Source organism: Schistocerca piceifrons, chromosome 4 (genome assembly GCF_021461385.2).
Source record: "Schistocerca piceifrons isolate TAMUIC-IGC-003096 chromosome 4, iqSchPice1.1, whole genome shotgun sequence".
Taxonomy (NCBI): domain Eukaryota; kingdom Metazoa; phylum Arthropoda; class Insecta; order Orthoptera; family Acrididae; genus Schistocerca; species Schistocerca piceifrons.
In genome coordinates, this window is record NC_060141.1 from 371797645 (window position 1) to 371818581 (window position 20937).

The 20937-nt window shown below is 44.9% G+C and overlaps 1 protein-coding gene across 1 annotated transcript in view; it reads right to left on the reverse strand.

Moving 5' to 3' along the window:
* LOC124795851 (facilitated trehalose transporter Tret1-like) overlaps nt 1–20937 on the reverse strand; it is a 54795-nt gene that overhangs the window by 30943 nt on the left and 2915 nt on the right. Inside the window, exon 2 of the mRNA XM_047259932.1 lies at nt 11572–11951. Within this exon, the coding sequence (XP_047115888.1) occupies nt 11572–11951 (380 nt within the window). The remainder of the gene's footprint in view (nt 1–11571; nt 11952–20937) is intronic.

A 20937-nucleotide genomic window follows, 5' to 3' on the forward strand; every position in this document is an offset into this window, starting at 1 on the left:
ATTCCTAGAACGTGAGGAGGACCAATATTTAACATCAATATACCATTCCAATGTCAGATTAAAAATTATCGAAATAATACTAACGGCAAACTTTCATAATTTTCTGGACCATTTTTATGACACATAGACCCGCTTTATAATAAGATTTGACAGATGGTTGTGTTCTGTCACGGTGATAATTGTTCTACACTGCACTGATGTATGGGTGTTTCTCATTTAAATCAGTATATGATTTAGGAGACTCATATCTTCATGCTATAAGCACCTTGTATTTACAGATAATACTGTTCTTCCAAACATGTATTTACAAATTTATTAATAGATAACATAGTTCTTCCAATCATGTATGGTTTAATGTTCCTTTAATCTTTCCATAATCGTAGATTACGCAACATAGGCTTACAACCTACACTGTTTCTTTGACCACCAGTGAGCCAGTAACTTCCACAATGTGTTTTCAGACCTTGTTCACCACACATGTAACTATTGTATTTATGTTCATTCCGTGACTCAATTGTTTTATGACTGGAAAACACGTTCGTTATCTGCCGTATATTTCGTTGATTTTGTATTTATCTACACACTGGGACACACAGTGCAATAGAAATTGACAATGACTTCACTTACCAAACTCTAATTGTGCTCATCATGTAAGCAGTATTATTTGATAATTTTAAATCTGACTTTGGAATGACATGCTGATGTTAAATTCGGTCATCCTCACTGTCTATGCGTTTGTACAAATATTTTTTCGATATAGTACTTGATAATGGCTTAAGGCCGAAACCTTGATAGTAATACAAAATAAAGAAGTTGTACATTGAAATGGCGAAAATATTCAGACAATAGCAAAAATTGGTTAAAGTAGGTCCTCTAAATCTCACTATATCATCTCCACACAAATACTGAGCAATATTTTTTAATAAAAATATTTTTTGTTTGTAATTGATAGTGGTATGAAAATAAATTGAAACTTGACTCAGACCTGCGAAATGCAATTTTCTTAAACGAAACAATTATGCACATCATTAATACTGTTGAATCTCCAGAAATAAAAAAAATATTTTGTTTACTATGTGATGTATCATATCTTTGTACCAAAATTCTGTTTTATTCTGAATACTCAGATATTCATGCAAACAGTAATTCAAAATAAAAGATTTTATATTTATTAAAAATTATGACTCAATATTCGTTAACCAATGAATTCATTAATGAATATGGAACATAAATAAAAGTAAAAAGGAAAGTAGCGTAAGGTGCCGCAACACTTATACAGTAAAAACTTTCAAAACATTGCACACCCAGTCTGTTCATAAGAAAACCATACCTTTACAAATGTTTTTACTGTTAGTTATGTTGACATTGTTTAACTACAGTTAGTCATAATTTTTAACCGTAAGAAAATTATTTTTTGAGGTAAAATTAATTTTGAGGGATACCAGTTTCGGAATGAAAATAAACGTACACACAGCTTTAAAACATTTGCTACGCTTACGCAAATATTGACTAGGTACCAACCAAATTTATTACACACTCAGAAACTTGTGCTGTATCTGTTGAATTAGTCATTACTGTCACATTTATTATACGGAGATAATTATTAAGCAGTCAGTATGATCCATAAATATGTTATACACCATTCCAATATCTATTTACGGTGGTGCCTGTTCTTTCGGACATTTCTGAAAGACTTGACACCATTTTAAACCAGCAGGCACTATGAATTAAGACACAAATGAATTAAAGACATTAGCTGCGAGTGGACACTGATTTGTATCAAAAGGGAAAGCAGAAAATTTTTGCTGGACCGGGATTGGTCCTGCTTATAGGCAGATGCTGTGACCACTTTTTCTTTTTTGGTTAATCTCATTTTGTTCGTCACTGGTCATTGTATTTGCTCGTGGCAGAGTTCCCACGACGCTTGCTCAAGTTCATCGTTGATCCATTTACTCAGTTTTTTTTATTACGAAGGGTAGCTATCCCTTAAGCCATTCGAACACAGTGAACATCGCAACTACTCGGACTGCCCTCGCACGCCTCCCGTGAGACCCAAATTCTCGACTTATCCACACACGACAAATGCAGTGCCCCTTGACCATAATCCTCATTACTAGGAACATTTCTTCGATTTCCGTAGGAGTTCGACCCTGGTTTGCATCCTCACTGAAGAGATCATTGGTCGTCCTCGCCTTAATTATATGTGGTGTCTGATGTTTCGGACAGACCGTCAACGTGATAAGATTGCAGCATGTCACAATAAGCAAATCAGAACGTTTCACAACACATAAAGCCACCTTAGCTAGCAGCCTGACCTATTGACACTGTCATCTTTAGTTTAATCGCGTTGAGGTAATAAATATGCTAGTGCGTTTGATATGGTCTAAGATAAGGTATTCTGTTCAGGCCCCAAGTTGAAGATTGAAAACTAATAGTTCTGTTTTCCCATATTTGGTGCTCAAAACTATCTCAAAATATTAAGAGATAGTGCATTACATCTAGTGTCCACAATAAGAACAATACATTCATTTAATACATTACGGCTGATGCCAGCTTAGTGGATCAAACTACCTGGTAAATGTGTTACGAGCTCTTCTCTGAAATTGTTCAACACTGTCTGGGCTTAACTATCAGGCTTGTCAATGGTGAATTGATATCAGGAAAAAACTAAATCCAAAGCCTGAAAAGTAACATACACTCCTGGAAATTGAAATAAGAACACCGTGAATTCATTGTCCCAGGAAGGGGAAACTTTATTGACACATTCCTGGGGTCAGATACATCACATGATCACACTGACAGAACCACAGGCACATAGACACAGGCAACAGAGCATGCACAATGTCGGCACTAGTACAGTGTATATCCACCTTTCGCAGCAATGCAGGCTGCTATTCTCCCATGGAGACGATCGTAGAGATGCTGGATGTAGTCCTGTGGAACGGCTTGCCATGCCATTTCCACCTGGCGCCTCAGTTGGACCAGCGTTCGTGCTGGACGTGCAGACCGCGTGAGACGACGCTTCATCCAGTCCCAAACATGCTCAATGGGGGACAGATCCGAAGATCTTGCTGGCCAGGGTAGTTGACTTACACCTTCTAGAGCACGTTGGGTGGCACGGGATACATGCGGACGTGCATTGTCCTGTTGGAACAGCAAGTTCCCTTGCCGGTCTAGGAATGGTAGAACGATGGGTTCGATGACGGTTTGGATGTACCGTGCACTATTCAGTGTCCCCTCGACGATCACCAGTGGTGTACGGCCAGTGTAGGAGATCGCTCCCCCCACCATGATGCCGGGTGTTGGCCCTGTGTGCCTCGGTCGTATGCAGTCCTGATTGTGGCGCTCACCTGCACGGCGCCAAACACGCATACGACCATCATTGGTACCAAGGCAGAAGCGACTCTCATCGCTGAAGACGACACGTCTCCATTCGTCCCTCCATTCACGCCTGTCGCGACACCACTGGAGGCGGGCTGCACGATGTTGGGGCGTGAGCGGAAGACGGCCTAACGGTGTGCGGGACCGCAGCCCAGCTTCATGGAGACGGTTGCGAATGGTCCTCGGCGATACCCCAGGAGCAACAGTGTCCCTAATTTGCTGGGAAGTGGCGGTGCGGTCCCCTACGGCACTGCGTAGGATCCTACGGTCTTGGCGTGCATCTGTGCGTCGCTGCGGTCCGGTCCCAGGTCGACGGGCACATGCACCTTCCGCCGACCACTGGCGACAACATCGATGTACTGTGGAGACCTCACGCCCCACGTGTTGAGCAATTCGGCGGTACGTCCACCCGGCCTCCCGCATGCCCACTATACGCCCTCGCTCAAAGTCCGTCAACTGCACATACGGTTCACGTCCACGCTGTCGCGGCATGCTACCAGTGTTAAAGACTGCGATGGAGCTCCGTATGCCACGGCAAACTGGCTGACACTGACGGCGGCGGTGCACAAATGCTGCGCAGCTAGCGCCATTCGACGGCCAACACCGCGGTTCCTGGTGTGTCCGCCGTGCCGTGCGTGTGATCATTGCTTGTACAGCCCTCTCGCAGTGTCCGGAGCAAGTATGGTGGGTCTGACACACCGGTGTAAATGTGTTCTTTTTTCCATTTCCAGGAGTGTATACAGTAAACGTAGCCTAATATGGCAACTGTAAACGCTAGAAAAAGTGGATGTAGACGAATGTGTAGCTCGACTCTTTAATTGACATTTTCTTATCTCACGCACAACAATTGCGCTTGTGAAAGCTCACACATATTGCATTCTTAAAAATTAAGTTGCTTCGTTTCACATGATTTTCTCGTATGCTTTGATAATGTAGAACGCTCATTGCAAGAATTATCTTACTTTCAATGTTAACTGCCTGACAATGATGTTGAGCGGATCCTTTTGCTCTTCGTCTTCGAGGATATTTCATCCTAGACACTGAAAGGCATGCTTTCCTCTCTTTTCAAATGTCTCTCAGTATGATGTATCCTATCAGCTCAGTTGCAATGTGGCATGTAATATTACCATTCGAATCATATTGTAATCCCATGGTGTATGTTAGCCAGTTAACAACTATTGAAACCTTAATTTTTATTGAGAACTTCGATGACATTGTAGTGGCATTAATAACTAATTTTTTATGATTTGAGTTATTTTATGACTTTACAGTCATGTGGACTTCCTCATATGCCACATTCTGTCTTGAAGTTTCGGCAGTAAAGTGTATATCATCTTTGAAATGTCTCAGGACGGAAAAGTATGTAAGTTGCTTGGAACGAATTCATATATAGACGGAAGTTCTATTGGGGTTGGGGGTCTAGCCTTTTCATTGAAATTACAGTCGAAACAGATACGCTTGTCAAACAGAAAATTATGACCGCTGACCTGCTATCGATATAAAACCGTACAGGCGAAGCAGCATCACCTGGCACGAATGCCTGCTATTCAGTCCCACGAGCAGTGCCTGTAGTATCAGTGAGCTTGCTACCTGTGTGTAGAATGGGAAAGGCGCGTTATATATCTGAGTTCGATTGAGGACAGATTGTGATGGCCCCGTTACATTTCGGAAACTGGACGAATTGTTCGAGGAGAGCTGTGGTGAGTGTCTTCAACACATGGCGAAACCAAGGTGAAACCACGCCCAGGCATCGTGGGGTTCGGCGCTGTTTCCACTGTTTCAGACTTCACTGACTCTTTGAAATTACTTTCACTGTTTTCCCTAAAACATCCGTATATCATGAAATATTAGTAGGGAGGGATAACCGATTCATAAGAGCTTACAATGTTTTTCCAGCCCTAAGTCCTTTACCGATGCATCTTAACCCATAGAAATACCTGAAATTCGTCTCAAAATGATTATTGTTTTTAGATTTTTCAGATAACCAAAATTATTTCTTACTCTCACAACTCGAACAAGAGAGTTCCAAACTAAAAACTAAACCGTTTATTTTGAAGACCTTTTTAAAAATTATTATATCTCCACCACACAAATTACGGCAGGTCGTTTGATTAAACATTATTTTAGTACAGTAGCTCTGGTTTCAAAGTACACTTCATTACTGTTCACTTGGTGGTGAAAAATTTTCTTGAGTGTTGCGTGCCCTGACCTCTTTCTCTGGATATAAACTTCAAACAGGACGTGGTCTGTAGAAACTATTTCCCTTATTTCTTCTCGTCTTTAATATTGCCTTTGATGAAATCATATTGAAGAGAGAAACACAACTCAATAAGCAACAAGTACGAATATATACAACGATAGGTGTAATATGACATACAAAACTTGGATGATACCATGCGTTATTCCACAAATAGATAGTGATATCACAGGAACCAATGCACCCAATCTACGCAGCACGATGTTTACTATAAATCAACATAAAATACTGCCTTATAGGTGAAACAGTTGCCGAAATATCTGGTCGTAACTAAATAAATGCTCAGGGAACCTGTAGCAATTAAATGTGCAGTAAATTATTTTAAAATAAATTAAAAATACTTATAGTCATACAAAATCAACGATACGCACACAAAATTAAATAGAAAACTCCAAACAACAATTTTCCATAAAAAATAAACATCGACGTTTTATACCCACACGACCTGTCGTACTCCCCTTAAGTGTTTGTCCTCCACTAAAATATTAGGTTGGTGTTTTATGTTAGTTTTATGTTAGTATTCTGGCTGCTATTGGTTTATTACTCGATTGTCAATTTTTTTTGTAACTCACTGTTGCCATTTGAATTTACAGACTGTTATTTTCTCGTTTGGAGGTAGTATGTTGAGCTATGGATGCTAGAAAATGGAGTGCTAAGTGGAGAAGTTGGAACATGTCCGACATTTTCTTGTGTTTGAGTACAGTGGAAGGGTGACAACATTGGAGGCAGCCAGAAACTTTTTGCGCCGTGTAGGATAATAATGCCATTCGACAGAGCACGGTAAGAAAATGGTTTTCTCGTTCTAAGGACATTCGTGACTTTCTACGTTCAGCAAGACCTTCGTGATCTGATGAATATCGTTGAAAAGTATTAATCCTCGTCAGAGTATTTGAAAATTGGCAAATGTGATGAACTATTATAATTCCACCATCGTGAACATTTGCATGCAATGGAGAAGGTTGAAAACTCGGGTATATGAGTACCGCATGCTCTAGGCGAAAATCACAATCAATGGTTGGCCATATGTGCGTCTCTACTTGCTATTTATCACTTGGCTCATGAACACTACCGATCATTCCTATTGTGTTTCGTTACTGGTGACGAGAAATGGTCTACTTACGTTACCATATGAGCCCAAACAAAGCAGCAACTGTCCGTAGAGAGACCTGCGCACTTCCACAAAAGATAATACACTGAAGCGCCAAAGAAACTGGTATAGGCATGTATACTCAAATACAGAGATATGTAAGCAGGCAGAATACGGCGCTGCGGTCGGCAACGCCTCTATAAGACAGATCGGTTGCTGAAATGACAGGTTATCAAGATTTAAGTGAGTTTCAGCGCTGGAACACAGTATCTCCGAGGTAGCAATGAAGTGGGGATTTTCCAGTACGACCATTTCACGAATATCAGGCCTTAAATATCAGGCATCGAGTAAAACATCAAATCTCCGACATTAGGCAAGTGTACCAGATTCTTCGGCTCTTCAGTGTATTATACATATGGTGGAACAGCAATGGTGTGATGTAATACGAATTGCTTCCCGAAGGTGAAACCATCGCTGCTGACATTTATTGCCTAAATCTGAGAAGTCTTGTAGACGCAATCCAAGAACAACAACCAGAAAGACTGCAGAAAGTTATGTTTCTTCAAGCCCGGCGGCGTTCTATTACACTGATAAAAAAACATTAGATAGGAGTTGGGTTGGGAAGTCATTCCGCAGCCACCTTATTCATCTGCTCTTGCGCCCTCAGATTTTCACCTGTTCCGCTCAGTACCGAACGACCTTCAAGCAAAACCACATGATTTCTACAGTCGCGGAATCGAAAAGTTACCCCAGCGTTGGCAGGCTGTTGTAAATACTGAAGGAGAGTATATTATTAATGACTGTGTTTGCTATACTTATGGAAAAACGCTGCGGACTTATTCACCAGTCTAAATACCCAACATTATGTCTTTGCCAGTTGTCCCAGGAGTCAATGAAAGTTCTCCTCTCGGCACATTAAAATATAGTCACGCCATGTTTTTGTCTTGCCTTAACGGTGGGCATGGTCCAAAAGTCAGAGCACATAAGTGATACGCAGACGACACAAGATGAAAGTTGTCTGTCATCTTCACAATTTTCTCTGTTCAATGATTTCACGTGTATAAAACTTGCAGATATACTGCAAATATATCGACTATCGAGCTGTCGGTTTCTGTAAGCGTAACTGACTGTGATACGGTCAGTGAGGCGGTCGGAAGACACTCTCTGAGTTTCCGATAATACGAGCTAATGTATTCGAGCGCCTCGTTTCGAACGGAGGACGGCGTGATTCCACAATACTATATTGTCAGTTTTGTACAATCGGTCGGTGATGTCGCGTCGGGCGGTGGTTGGGGGAGGGGGGAGGAGAGGACACGGTGTGGAGAGATACTATATGATTGGATGAAATTCGAGTACAAATGAAATCGACATTGTACCGTTAATACGTGCCTATTTTCTAGTTCCTGTTGCAGGGCTTCGAAGTGGCGACTTTCGTGGCGTTTTCAGAACTTTACAGCGAGTCTTTTTGGTGCAGAAATTTTACACTTTTGGCTTTTTGAAGTCGATGATCTTCGATGCACCGTAGAAAAGGGGTTTTCCATTAATCCATTCGAATCGTAGGACATTTAAAACCCATCACATCCCCATTCAATGTGCTTCTTTAAACATTTTTCGAGCTAAACAGATTTTCTTTCTTTCCAGTATTTCACGTGATGTAGCCTTCTGTACACAAATGTTGTACGTGGCATGACGACTTAACCAAATTTTTGGAGCAATTGCATCTCTTTCCTAATAAAATATTTTCAAAGTCATTCGAATTTCTTTGCAATAATTTCTTTCCATTTATGATGGCTTTAGGCCGAGTTGTTCTTTGCAATCTGTACTAAACAATTTTTAACGTAAAGTGCAATTTGCCAACAGAAAAGATAGCCATTATCCTGAATTGCTTTTTACGATCAACAGTACATTACTCAGTAAACGCGGTGAGCAATACTCTCCGTCTTTCTATGAATGCTTTCTCAGAACAGAAGATAAGTCAGTTGAAGTCAGTGCTAATGGAACTGAAGTTCGTCATTTTGTATAAAGTGTGATTACTTTACGTCTTCCATTTGTGAGCTATGCTAAGAAAATGGGTGCAGCATGCCCAATGGATACATTTGAGCTATAAGCACAATTGTTTACACATTTCTCATGTAAATTCATATGTTTATTATGACAAGTTAGGTACACAAAAAACTTTCTTTCTTAATAATTTAGACAGATCGCATTATTATAAAAGTTAATTGGATGAACTTTGTATATGTGAGGCCATTTCAGTTCAGGACATATTTAGACTATACATTTGCAGGTAATACGGTTATCAATAATCTGACAGGGCGCTTATATGGTCTTCTGTAACCAACGTTAGCGGTGACCGTACAGCATGCAGTACCTCCCTAATATCTCGTTGTGATAATGCTGCTGTGTTCCAGATTCGTTACTTGCAAAACACTGTACGTTGGTGTCCACAATTCACAATTTAGGGACGCTGGTTGTCTCTATAAACAGAAAAGTACCGGTCGGCCAAGTGTGCCAGATACAACTGTGCAGAGAGTGAGGGAAAGTTTCATATGCAGTTCAAGAAAGTCAATTTGCTGTACAAGCCGCGAATTTGGAACATCGCAGAAAAGTGCAATGAACGTATTCCGTCGGTACTTACATTTCATACCGTACCGTCTGCAGCAGGTGTAGCAATTAAAACTGGCTGGCCGGACAGCACCTGTAATGTTGCACCACTATGCAAGAAACACTTTAAGATGAACATTTGGCCTCCAAGCAAATATTCAGTGACGAATCAATCTTCCATTTACCTGGAATGATTAACTGTGACAATATGAGAGTGTGGACACTGAAAATCCTGATGTAATAGGGACTCTTAAGCAAAGTACACTGGACTTTAATGTTTTCTGTGCAATCTCACAGACGAAGCTGAGCCATGGTCGGCTCGCCTTAATGCCGTTTTTCCTTTTGGGCATTTTGTCACCATCTAGTGGCGTCTTATTCCTCCCTTAGTTACTGTCTGAACGAGTTGCTCACTTTCCTCCGTCAGTGGCAGCAGCAGTGTTTATCGTTATCAGTACTGCTGTAACTTCTTTGGTGTGGCAGTTATATTTCTGTGTCATGGTGTGTGCGGGCAGTTGGTCGGTTGCGACGAAGCAGCGAGGATGTGTCTGTGGCGTGTGATCAGGCCGGGGCCGCTGAGAGCGTGCACGCGCGGTCGGAGTTGTGCAGCACTAGTTGCGAGAACTGCTAAGTGCCAAGTGCCTTAACTGTGTTTATACGCCAATTATTATGACATAATCCTGCTGCGATCCTCGTCTTCACTGATATCTTTGGTTGTTTTGCTATTGGTAGGGTGGAAGGGAATTGATTAGGCGGCTGGTCGGTTCGTCAGCTGTCCGTACATTGTGCTGCAACCCGATTGTTTAGTGTTACGTTTGGCTATCTGTATCACCTACACTGTAGTTAGAGTTTCCTCCCCAGGCCGACCCTTGGAACACTTCTGAGCATAACTGTTTGTTGTTCGTGATTGTCATTTTCTTTGGCCGCAGGTACTTGAATTCTTGAAATGGCCGCATGATGGAAAGCAACAAACTTTGAATGTGGAATGGTAGTTGGAGGCAGACACACGGGACATTCCACTTCCGAAATCTTTAGGGTATTCAATATTCCGAGAGCCACAGAGTCAAGGGTGAGGCATTGCCTCTCACCACGGACAACGCAGCGACCGACGACATTCACCTAACGAGAACAGCGGCGTTTACGTAGAGTTGTGAGTGCTAACAGACACGCAACACCGCGTGAAATAACCGCTGAAATCAAGGGGGCGTCCGACGAAAGTATCCATTAGGGCAGTGTGGCGAAATATGGCGTTAATGGACTGTGGCAACAGATGACAGACGCGAGTTCTTTTGCCAACAGCACGACATCGCCTACAGCGCCTCTCATGGGTCATGACCATATCGATTGGACCCTAGACGACTGAAAACCATGAGCTGGTCAGATGAGCCTCAGTTTCGGTTTGTATGAGTGAATGGTAAGGTTCCTGTGTTGCACAGATACCATGTAACCATGGGCTCAGGTTGTCAACAAGGTACTGTGGAATCTGGTGATGGCTCCATAATGATTTAGGATGCGTTCACATGCTACTAACTGGGTCCTTTTGTCCAGCTGAACCCCTCATCGACTGGAAATGGTTATGTTGAGTTAATTGGAGACCTTTTGCAACCATTCAGGGACTTCATGTTCCCAAACAACAAAACGCCATTGCCCTGGACCACTGTTGTTCGCGATTGGTTTGAAGAACATTCTGAACAATTCGAGTGAATGATCTGGCCACCCAGGTCGCCCGACATGAATCTCATCGAACACTTACGGAACATAATCGAGATGTCAGCTCGTGCACAAGATGCGGTACTGGAACACTTTCACCATTATGGACTGATATACAGGCAGCATGGCTCAATTTTTCTGCAGGGGACTTCCAACGACTTGTTGAGTCCTTGGCACGTCGACTTGCTGCACTACGCCGGGCAAAAGGAGGCCTGACCTGTCATTATCAGGTGTGCCACGACCTCTGTCAGAAATCGTTCAAACGGTTCTGAGCACTATGGGACTTAACTTCTGAGGTCATCAGTCCCCTAGAACTTAGAACTACTCAAACTTCACTAACCTAATGACATCGCACACATCCATGCCCGAGTCAGGATTCGAACCTGCGACCGTAGCGGTCGCGCGGTGCCAGTCTGTAGCGCCTAGAACCGCTCGGCCACTCCGGCCGGCACGACCTCTGTCACCTCAGTGTGTAGTAGTTCTGTATGTAGACGAACTTGCGTGAATTGTTGCTGCTGGGATGGGATTACGTTACCTGCAGCAGCGTAGTGAAGAGTCCACGCACGGCCGGTTCTGCGACCTCCGCGAGGTACATAGGGCCCACGGAGGTGGCGACGCCCACGCCCAGGCCGCCGACGAAGCGCGCCGCGATGAGCACGCCGGGGTTGGAACTCAGGCCCAGCGCGAGCCACTGCACGGCCAGCGGCACGCCCGCCGCCATCAGGGACCACTTGCGGCCCAGCGGAGAGTCCACCATCAGCGACACTGCCAGACTGCCCGCGATGATAGCTAGGTTGTTCACGGACGCCAGCCACGACACCTCGTCCGCGTTGGCGTAGCCGTCATTCTCCAGGCGCTGCGTCATCGGCGACGCCCAGCCCATCACGGTGCCTGCGCTGGCGTACACCAGCGTCTCTGCGGGCAGAGCCAGCGCCCACACGTCATCTCCTGACCATCCGAAGTGCGATCAAGAAGTATCTGGATTTTTTTTTAAATTTCGCCGATTTTATACATCCATTTTTTTTATCTTGTTGGTAAACGTTTCTCTGATTTACGTTTGCATTTTCAGTCGTTTTGAATATTCAGCTTACTGCTGACACTCGGTAAGGTTATGAATGTTTTCTAGTATTCGGCGATTTCGGCATTCGAAAAACTAAAATTATTGGTCCTGAATTTTGCTGTAACATTGCAATAAGGTTCAGCATCGCATTCCGCATTCGAAATGTAGACATTCGCTTTTTGCGAATATACTATGAGTAAGGGTTTACGAGTGGTATTAAAGTTTCAAAGAGAGTGGAGAAGACGTTGAAGACTGTGACCACCCTGGACGCGCTAGCACATCAATTACTGACGACATGTGGAGGAAGTACAGAAAATGGTTGTGGAAAAGCGCCAAATCACCATCTGAGCGGTTGTTGATGATGTCGGCATATTCTTTGGCTCATGCCAAGCAATTTTTCCGGATGCTTAGGGAATGAAACATGTAACAGGAAAATTTGTTCCGAAATTGTTGCTCACGAACGCTCTGCATGCATTCGACAGTTCATGTAGTACAGTGTTTGACGAAGATTGGCGTGGAACCGAATAATGCTACATTCTGTGTGGTACGACAACATGTGTGCAAGACATCATTTGAATGCTTACGATCGTGGATGAGCAGTTGGATAACTAAGCCGATCGAAGTGTCCCTACTGTGGCAACAGAAATGGGTGTGTCCAAAAGTGTCATCTCTCGACTACACTCCTGGAAATTGAAATAAGAACACCGTGAATTCATTGTCCCAGGAAGGGGAAACTTTATTGCCACATTCCTGGGGTCAGATACATCACATGATCACACTGACAGAACCACAAGCACATAGACACAGGCAACAGAGCATGCACAATGTCGGCACTAGTACAGTGTATATCCACCTTCCGCAGCAATGCAGGCTGCTATTCTCCCATGGAGACGATCGTAGAGATGCTGGATGTAGTCCTGTGGCACGGCTTGCCATGCCATTTCCACCTGGCGCCTCAGTTGGACCAGCGATCGTGCTGGACGTGCAGACCGCGTGAGACGACGCTTCATCCAGTCCCAAACATGCTCAATGGGGGACAGATCCGGAGATCTTGCTGGCCAGGGTAGTTGACTTACACCTTCTAGAGCACGTTGGGTGGCACGGGATACATGCGGACGTACATTGTCCTGTTGGAACAGCAAGTTCCCTTGCCGGTCTAGGAATGGTAGAACGATGGGTTCGATGACGGTTTGGATGTACCGTGCACTATTCAGTGTCCCCTCGACGATCACCAGTGGTGTATGGCCAGTGTAGGAGATCGCTCCCCACACCATGATGCCGGGTGTTGGCCCTGTGTGCCTAGGTCGTATGCAGTCCTGATTGTGGCGCTCACCTGCACGGCGCCAAACACGTATACGACCATCATTGGCACCAAGGCAGAAGCGACTCTCATCGCTGAAGACGACACGTCTCCATTCGTCCCTCCATTCACGCCTGTCGCGACACCACTGGAGGCGGGCTGCACGATGTTGGGGCGTGAGCGGAAGACGGCCTAACGGTGTGCGGGACCGTAGCCCAGCTTCATGGAGACGGTTGCGAATGGTCCTCGCCGATACCCCAGGAGCAAGAGTGTCCCTAATTTGCTGGGAAGTGGCGGTGCGGTCCCCTACGGCACTGCGTAGGATCCTACGGTCTTGGCGTGCATCCGTGCGTCGCTGCGGTCCGGTCCCAGGTCGACGGGCACGTGCACCTTCCGCCGACCACTGGCGACAACATCGATGTACTGTGGAGACCTCACGCCCCACGTGTTGAGCAATTCGGCGGTACGTCCACCCGGCCTCCCGCATGCCCACTATACGCCCTCGCTCAAAGTCTGTCAACTGCACATACGGTTCACGTCCACGCTGTCACGGCATGCTACCAGTGTTAAAGACTGCGATGGAGCTCCGTATGCCACGGAAAACTGGCTGACACTGACGGCGGCGGTGCACAAATGCTGCGCAGCTAGCGCCATTCGACGGCCAACACCGCGGTTCCTGGTGTGTCCGCTGTGCCGTGCGTGTGATCATTGCTTGTACAGCCCTCTCGCAGTGTCCGGAGCAAGTATGGTGGGTCTGACACACCGGTTTCAATGTGTTCTTTTTTCCATTTCCAGGAGTGTATAATAGGCCACTGAAGATGAGAAAGCTATACGAAAGCAAGACGATGATCGTGGACGGACCACCGTGAACGGACCACCACACTTCAAGAGAATCGATACGTAGCCCTAGTGGCGAAAACGGATATTGATCTCACTATCAGGCAGATCGCTGCAGTCATTGCAACCGCCAACGATACACGCCATTTCGCGGCGATTAAATCAGACTAGTTTGCATGCTGGAAGCTTGTTATATGCACTGCGCTTCAACCATGCCATCGTCGCGAAAGAGTTCATTCGTTTAGGAACCATGTTGGTCGGGTTCAGCAACAGTGGTCTAGAAATGTTCTCCAACGAATTCAGCTTGACTGCGCCAAGTGATTCTGGTCACCAATTAGTGTGGAGAGAGAAGGGAACACTTTACATACCACAGGTGTTTCACGAGCATCATCGGTATGGCCTAGGCACTATGATGTAGACGGGCACTATACGCAATAGCCAAACACAGCTGAATACGATTGCGCCGAGTACCGTTACAGCACAGCGGTATTGCAGGGAGATTATTCTGGATCATGACCATCTCATTAGCGATGCGATATTTCTCGGCTTTCCGTTTATGGACAGCAAGGCCCGTCCACACAGGAGCACTGAAGTGTCGGGCCCTCTGGAAAGTAAAGATACTGAACGCATCGAATGACCTGCCCAGTCCTCGGACCTGAAGCCTACAGAGCATACCTGCTATGCTTATGGCAGATGTGCTTCACAACGAACACCACCCCTCCGAGCTGCCCAAGAACTGAAAACGGCCTTGAGAGTGGAGTGGGTCAATATCCCCCAAAGCCTCCTCAACAGTTTGGTAGCCAGAATAAATGACAGGTGCTAAATATGCACTCGTCCCAGCGAGGGGCATATTTCTTACTAAGAGTCCGATATCGACCGTTATATTGGGAGTCTGACCGGTGTCAAACATGGACGTTGTGTACTAGGGGTTTCCAATAAATAATGCAGCACATTTTTTTCCTCAGTCAATTTCGGTTGAAAAAATGCAGAATTTTTTGTAGAACGTAGTGAAATATTCCCGTTTCAGCCCATATAGTTTCATGAAGTTCCGAGAGGTGGTGGCGCTATATGTAGTCTTCAAAATGGCGTCTGTAAGGGAAGTGCGTTCCAAGCAGACAGCTGTTATTTCTTTTGGCGGGAAACCAGAGAATTATGGCTATTCATAGACGCTTGCAGAATGTCTATGGAGACCTGGCGGTGAACGAAAGCACGGTGAGCCATTGGCTGAGGCGGTCATCATCGCAACAAGGTCGCGCGCAAACCTGTCCGATATCCTGAATGCCGGCCGTTCGCACGCAGCTGTGACTCGTGCAATGTTGGAACGTGCCGACGCTCTCATTAGAAGTGATCGACGGATCACAGTCAAACACCTCGCTGCTCAACTGGACGTCTCCGTTAGTACTGCTGACACCCTCGTCCACCTGTTGGGGTACTCAAAGGTGTGTTCCCGCTGAGTTCCCCGCCGCCTATCAGAAGACCATGAAGAGCAACGAAGTAGCAACTGTGTAGAATTTTTTGAATGTTAGGAGGCTGATCGTGATAGTTTGAGTTGAATAACGTCACAGGCTATTAAACTTGGACTCATTATTTCGAAGCGGAACCAAAACGGCAATCCACGGAGTGGTGCCACACCGCCTTTCCTCGAAGAAAATTATGGAAGCCGCACGCTCAGTCGGCAAATCCATGGCGACCGTTTTATGGGATTCCGAAGGAGTTATTCTATTCGATGCAACGATCAACTTTCAGCGTGCTCATCGCCACAAAAATGCAAACAATCTTCTCCTTCCCCATGACAAGGCCTCAAACAAGTTTTTGCACCCGATAGATGCTCACAAAACTTCATTGGACGGTTCTTCCTCATTCACCCTATAGTGTCCGCCCCACGTAGCTGAATGGTCAGCACGACGGGATGTCGTACCTAACGGCCTGGGTTCGATTCCCTGCTGGGTCGGAGATCTTCTCCGCTCAGGGACTGAGTGTTGTGTTGTCCTTACCACCATCATTTCATGCTCATCGATACGCAAGTCACCGAAGTGGTGTCAACTCGAAAGGCTTGCACCAGGTGAACGGTCTACTCAACGGGAGGCCCTAGCCACACGGCATTTCATTACCATACAGTAAGGATCTCGCTCCTTCCGACTTCCATATATTTGGCCCAATGAAAGATCCACTCCGCGGGAACCAATGATGGGGAGGTCACTGATGCAGCACGACGTTGGCTCTGACCTTGACGTCAGAGTGGTACTACGCTGTCATATCGGGCCTCCGAGTAAGGCGGCGTAAGGGCGTCGCACTGAACGGAGATAATGTTGACATATACGGTTTTGTAGCCAAAAGTGGGGAATAATACGTTGCAGTGCAATCCCGAATAAATTTTCTTTACGTCTATGGTCTCAAACTTTTCTTCAACAGATTACCGGTTTCGGTCTATAAGGATCATCTTCAGATCTGTTTAATAAACAACAATGTCCCAATGTACTGCAGCCATAGTGGCATCGTCAAATGTTAAATGCAGTACATTAGGACATTGTTTTTATAAAACAGATCTGAAGATGGTCATTATAGACCGAATCCAATAATCTGTTGACGAAAAGTTTGTGGTCATAGACGTAAAGTAAAGCAAATTTATTCTGTATACTGGTCATACTGCGACAATGTCGCAGCTTGTGAATCCCGACTAAAACCAGTTCCTTTCAGAAAAAAAATGTGTTGCATTATTTTTTGAACGCCCCTCGTATGTTGTTATCCTACTTCCTCGTGTTGTGAAATCTTTACCATTTTTCACTATAAATATGCTACTCCACTTGTATTACCTATGCACCACGTTTCATGTCTCCATAACGCCTGTGATTATTCCTATCCGACAGCGTAACTATTTCTTAGTAGTTGTCAAGCAGTGCAGACCAACACGCCGATGAGCCAAAATATTATCACCACTGCCCACCGCGAGATTAAATGCCACATGGTGGCGTTGCGAATATGTGACTCGGTAATGAAAGTATATAAGCAGAAAATAGACGAATAAGAAATCATTACAGCGTCAATACGGACCACAAGGGGGATTTTTGATAACGGGAGTGTGTCTGACAAAGGGCAGAGTCTTATGGCCCACTAAGATGAATGACATTCCATGTCACATCCAGGCGAACGTCTGCCCGAAACATGCACAGCACCGCGGGCGCAGGCAGGTTGAGGAGATTTATTTAGCCTTCCTTGGGATCAGTGGTGGCAACTGAAGGCACCATGTGTGGTATGTGAACATTACTGCAGATAACCTCCATCCGTTCATGTTTGATGTTTCCCATGACGACAATGGCATCTTCCAGCAGGAGAACTGTCCATATAATAAGGCCAGAATCGGCCTATAGTGGTATGAGGAGCATGATAGCGAACTCAGTGTGAAACCCTGGCCACCAAATTCGCCTGATCTGAGCCTGATGGAACACATCAGGGACGCCATTGGATGCCAACTCCACGTCCACAAACCACCGTACCGTAATTTACGGGAACTGCATGACCTCGGATAGACATCTGATGCCACATACCTCCGGAAATCTACAAATGGCATGACGAATCCATTTTGCGCATAATATCCGTTGTATTGCGTACAGAAGAGGACCAACACATTACGAGTATTAAACAGGTGGTCATCACTGTATGTTTTTGTCATTGCCAATGCTGACGAACACAACTCCATGATGGGCCAGCTGAATTCTTCATGGAAATTAAGGCAAGTGATGCGTACTGTCCTCATCAAAGTGTCATGCGATAAAAACCTATAAGAACATGAAACAGCTGCAGTTCAGTCAGTAGAGACGACAGTTGTTATTAAATGTTTCAATCCTTGTCTATATAGTAAACATCACAGTTGAGGTAGGTCTCATTGCCTTCAAATGTACACTACTGGCCATTAAAATTGCTACACCACGAAGATGACGTGCTACAGACACGAAATTTAACCGACAGGAAGAAGATGCTGTGATATGCAAATGATTAGCTTTTCAGAGCATTCACACAAGGTTGGCGCCGGTGGTGACACCTACAACGTGCTGACATGAGGAAAGTTTCCAACCGGTTTCTCATACACAAACAGCAGTTGACCGGTGTTGTCTGGTGAAACGTTGTTGTGATGCCTCGTGTAAGGAGGAGAAATGCGTACCATCACGTTTCCGACTTCAATAAAGGTCGGATTGTAGCCTATCGCGATTGCGGTTTATCGTATCGCGACATTGCTGCTCGCGTTGGACGAGATCCAATGACTGTTAGCAGAATATGGAATCGGTGGGTTCAGAAGGGTAATACGGAACGCCGTGCTGGATCCCAACGGCGTCGTATCACTAGCAGTCGAGATGACAGACATCTTATCCGCATGGCTGTAACGGATCGTGCAGCCACGTCTCGATCCCTGAATCAACAGATGGCGACGTTTGCAAGACAACAACCATCTGCACGAACAGTTCGACGACGTTTGCAGCAGTATGGACTATCAGTTCGGAGACCATGGCTGCGGTTACCCTTGACGCTGCATCACAGACAGGAGCACCTGCGATGATGTACTCAACGACGAACCTGGGTGCACGAATGGCAAAACGTCATATTTTTCGGATGAATACAGGTTCTGTTTACAGCATCATGATGGTCGCATCCGTGTTTGGTGACATCGCGGTGAACGCACATTGGAAGCGTGTATTCGTCATCGTCATACTGGCGAATCACCTAGCGTGATGGTATGGGGTGCCATTGGTTACACGTCTCGGTCACCTCTGTTGGCATTGACGGTACTTTGAACAGTGAACGTTACATTTCAGATGTGTTGCGACCCGCGGCTCTACCCTTCATTCGATCCCTGCCAAACCCTACATTTCAGCAGGATAATGCACGATCGCATGTTCCAGGTCCTGTACGGGCCTTTCTGGATACAGAAAATGTTCGACTGCTGCCCTGGCCAATGCCCAAGCGTATAAAGGCCGTTATTACGGCCAGATGTGGTTGTTCTGGGTACTGATTTCTCAGTATCTATGCACCCAGATTGCGTGAAAATCTAATCACATGTCAGTTCTAGTATAATATATTTGTCCAATGAATACCCGTTTATCATCTGCATTTCTTCTTGGTGTAGCAGTTTTAATGGCCAGTAGTGTATATGTGCAGAACACTGATGAGAGTGGAGTATATATATTAAACGAAAGAAAACACTAATTGTTGCTTTTCTGGAATCTACAGCTTTATCAATATTTAAAGGAGTCTATACCCAGTAAAAGCGAAAGCGCACGTAGTCATTCTCGAAGCACTAACACCGTATGTATTAAAGTTCTTGCACGAATTTTATTGGGAAATTTCCGCAACCGAGACAATGATATGACAACACATGTAATGGAAAGGTTTAAAGAAGGCCATAAAAACTATGTTGAAAAATTACTACGCAGGAAATAACAGCCTCACCCACAGCCTAAGGCGTCAGAGCCTCGGACTAGAATTCACTTCAGATCATTCTGAGGATAGCATGGAGGTGAATCTCATTTGGCCACAGCAATAAGAGCAGAAGCAGACGATGCTCCATTACATCCTCTTGGAGGAAAAAGGTGGAGAGAGGGGGCGAAGGAATGAGGTGACTGCGAGAGTTGAATGGAAGCTCCACTGCAAGCTAGCTTTCCCTCTAGCAGTATAGGATGCAATGGTGGCCTACTAACCAGGCGGAACGAGACCGCTAGCAATTCGAGCGGCTTACAGCCGAGGTCGCTAGAATAACATAAACTACAGGGGTGCACAAAAATATGGAAACACTGTAAGTAGGCTGTTTAGGTTTTTTTATTGGTAACGCCACCTCTGTATAAAAAAATCACTGGCTGTGCTGTGTGCAGTCTGTGGCTGGTTTGCATTGTTGTCTGCCATAGTAGTGTTGAGCAGCGGCAGCTGGATGTGAACAGCGCGTAGCGTTGCGCAGTTGGAGGTGAGCCGCCAGCAGTGGTGGATGTGGGAAGAGAGATGGCGGAGTTTTGTAATTTGTCATGAACTGCTACATATATTATGACTATTAAGGTAAATACATTGTTTGTTCTCTATTAATATCTTTCATTTGCTAACTATCCCTATCAGTAGTTAGTGCCTTCCGTAGTTTGAATCTTTTATTTAGCTGGCAGTAGTGGCGCTCGCTGTATTGCAGTAGTTCGAGTAATGAAGATTTTTGTGAGGTAAGCGATTTCTGAAAGGTATAGTTTAATGTTAGTCAGGGCCATTCTTTTGTAGGGATTTTTGAAAGTCAGATTGCGTTGCGCTAAAAATATTGTATGTCAGTTTAAGCACAGTCTTGTATAATTGTTCAAAGGGGACGTTTCATATCACCAAAACACAACAAAATTACCGTGCATAATAAGATGTAGGAAAACCAATGACATTTAAATCAGCTTCCAGGCGTCTCGGAATGGATAAATGTAAGTCCTGTATGGTTTTCAAGGGAATCTTACACCACTCTTCCTGCAAAATAGTGGCAAGTTCAGAAATCGACGGTCGAACTAGATTGCAACATGCACTTTCCAAAGTAGACCACTAAATCTCAATTACATTGAGATCTGGTGACTATTGTGAATAGGAGACATATGAAAATTTATCGTCATTTTCACTAAGCCAGTCCTAGACGATGCGAGCTGTGTGAACAGGGGCCCTCTCTTAGGAACAAGCACAGCACCACGGGATAGGTCTGATCA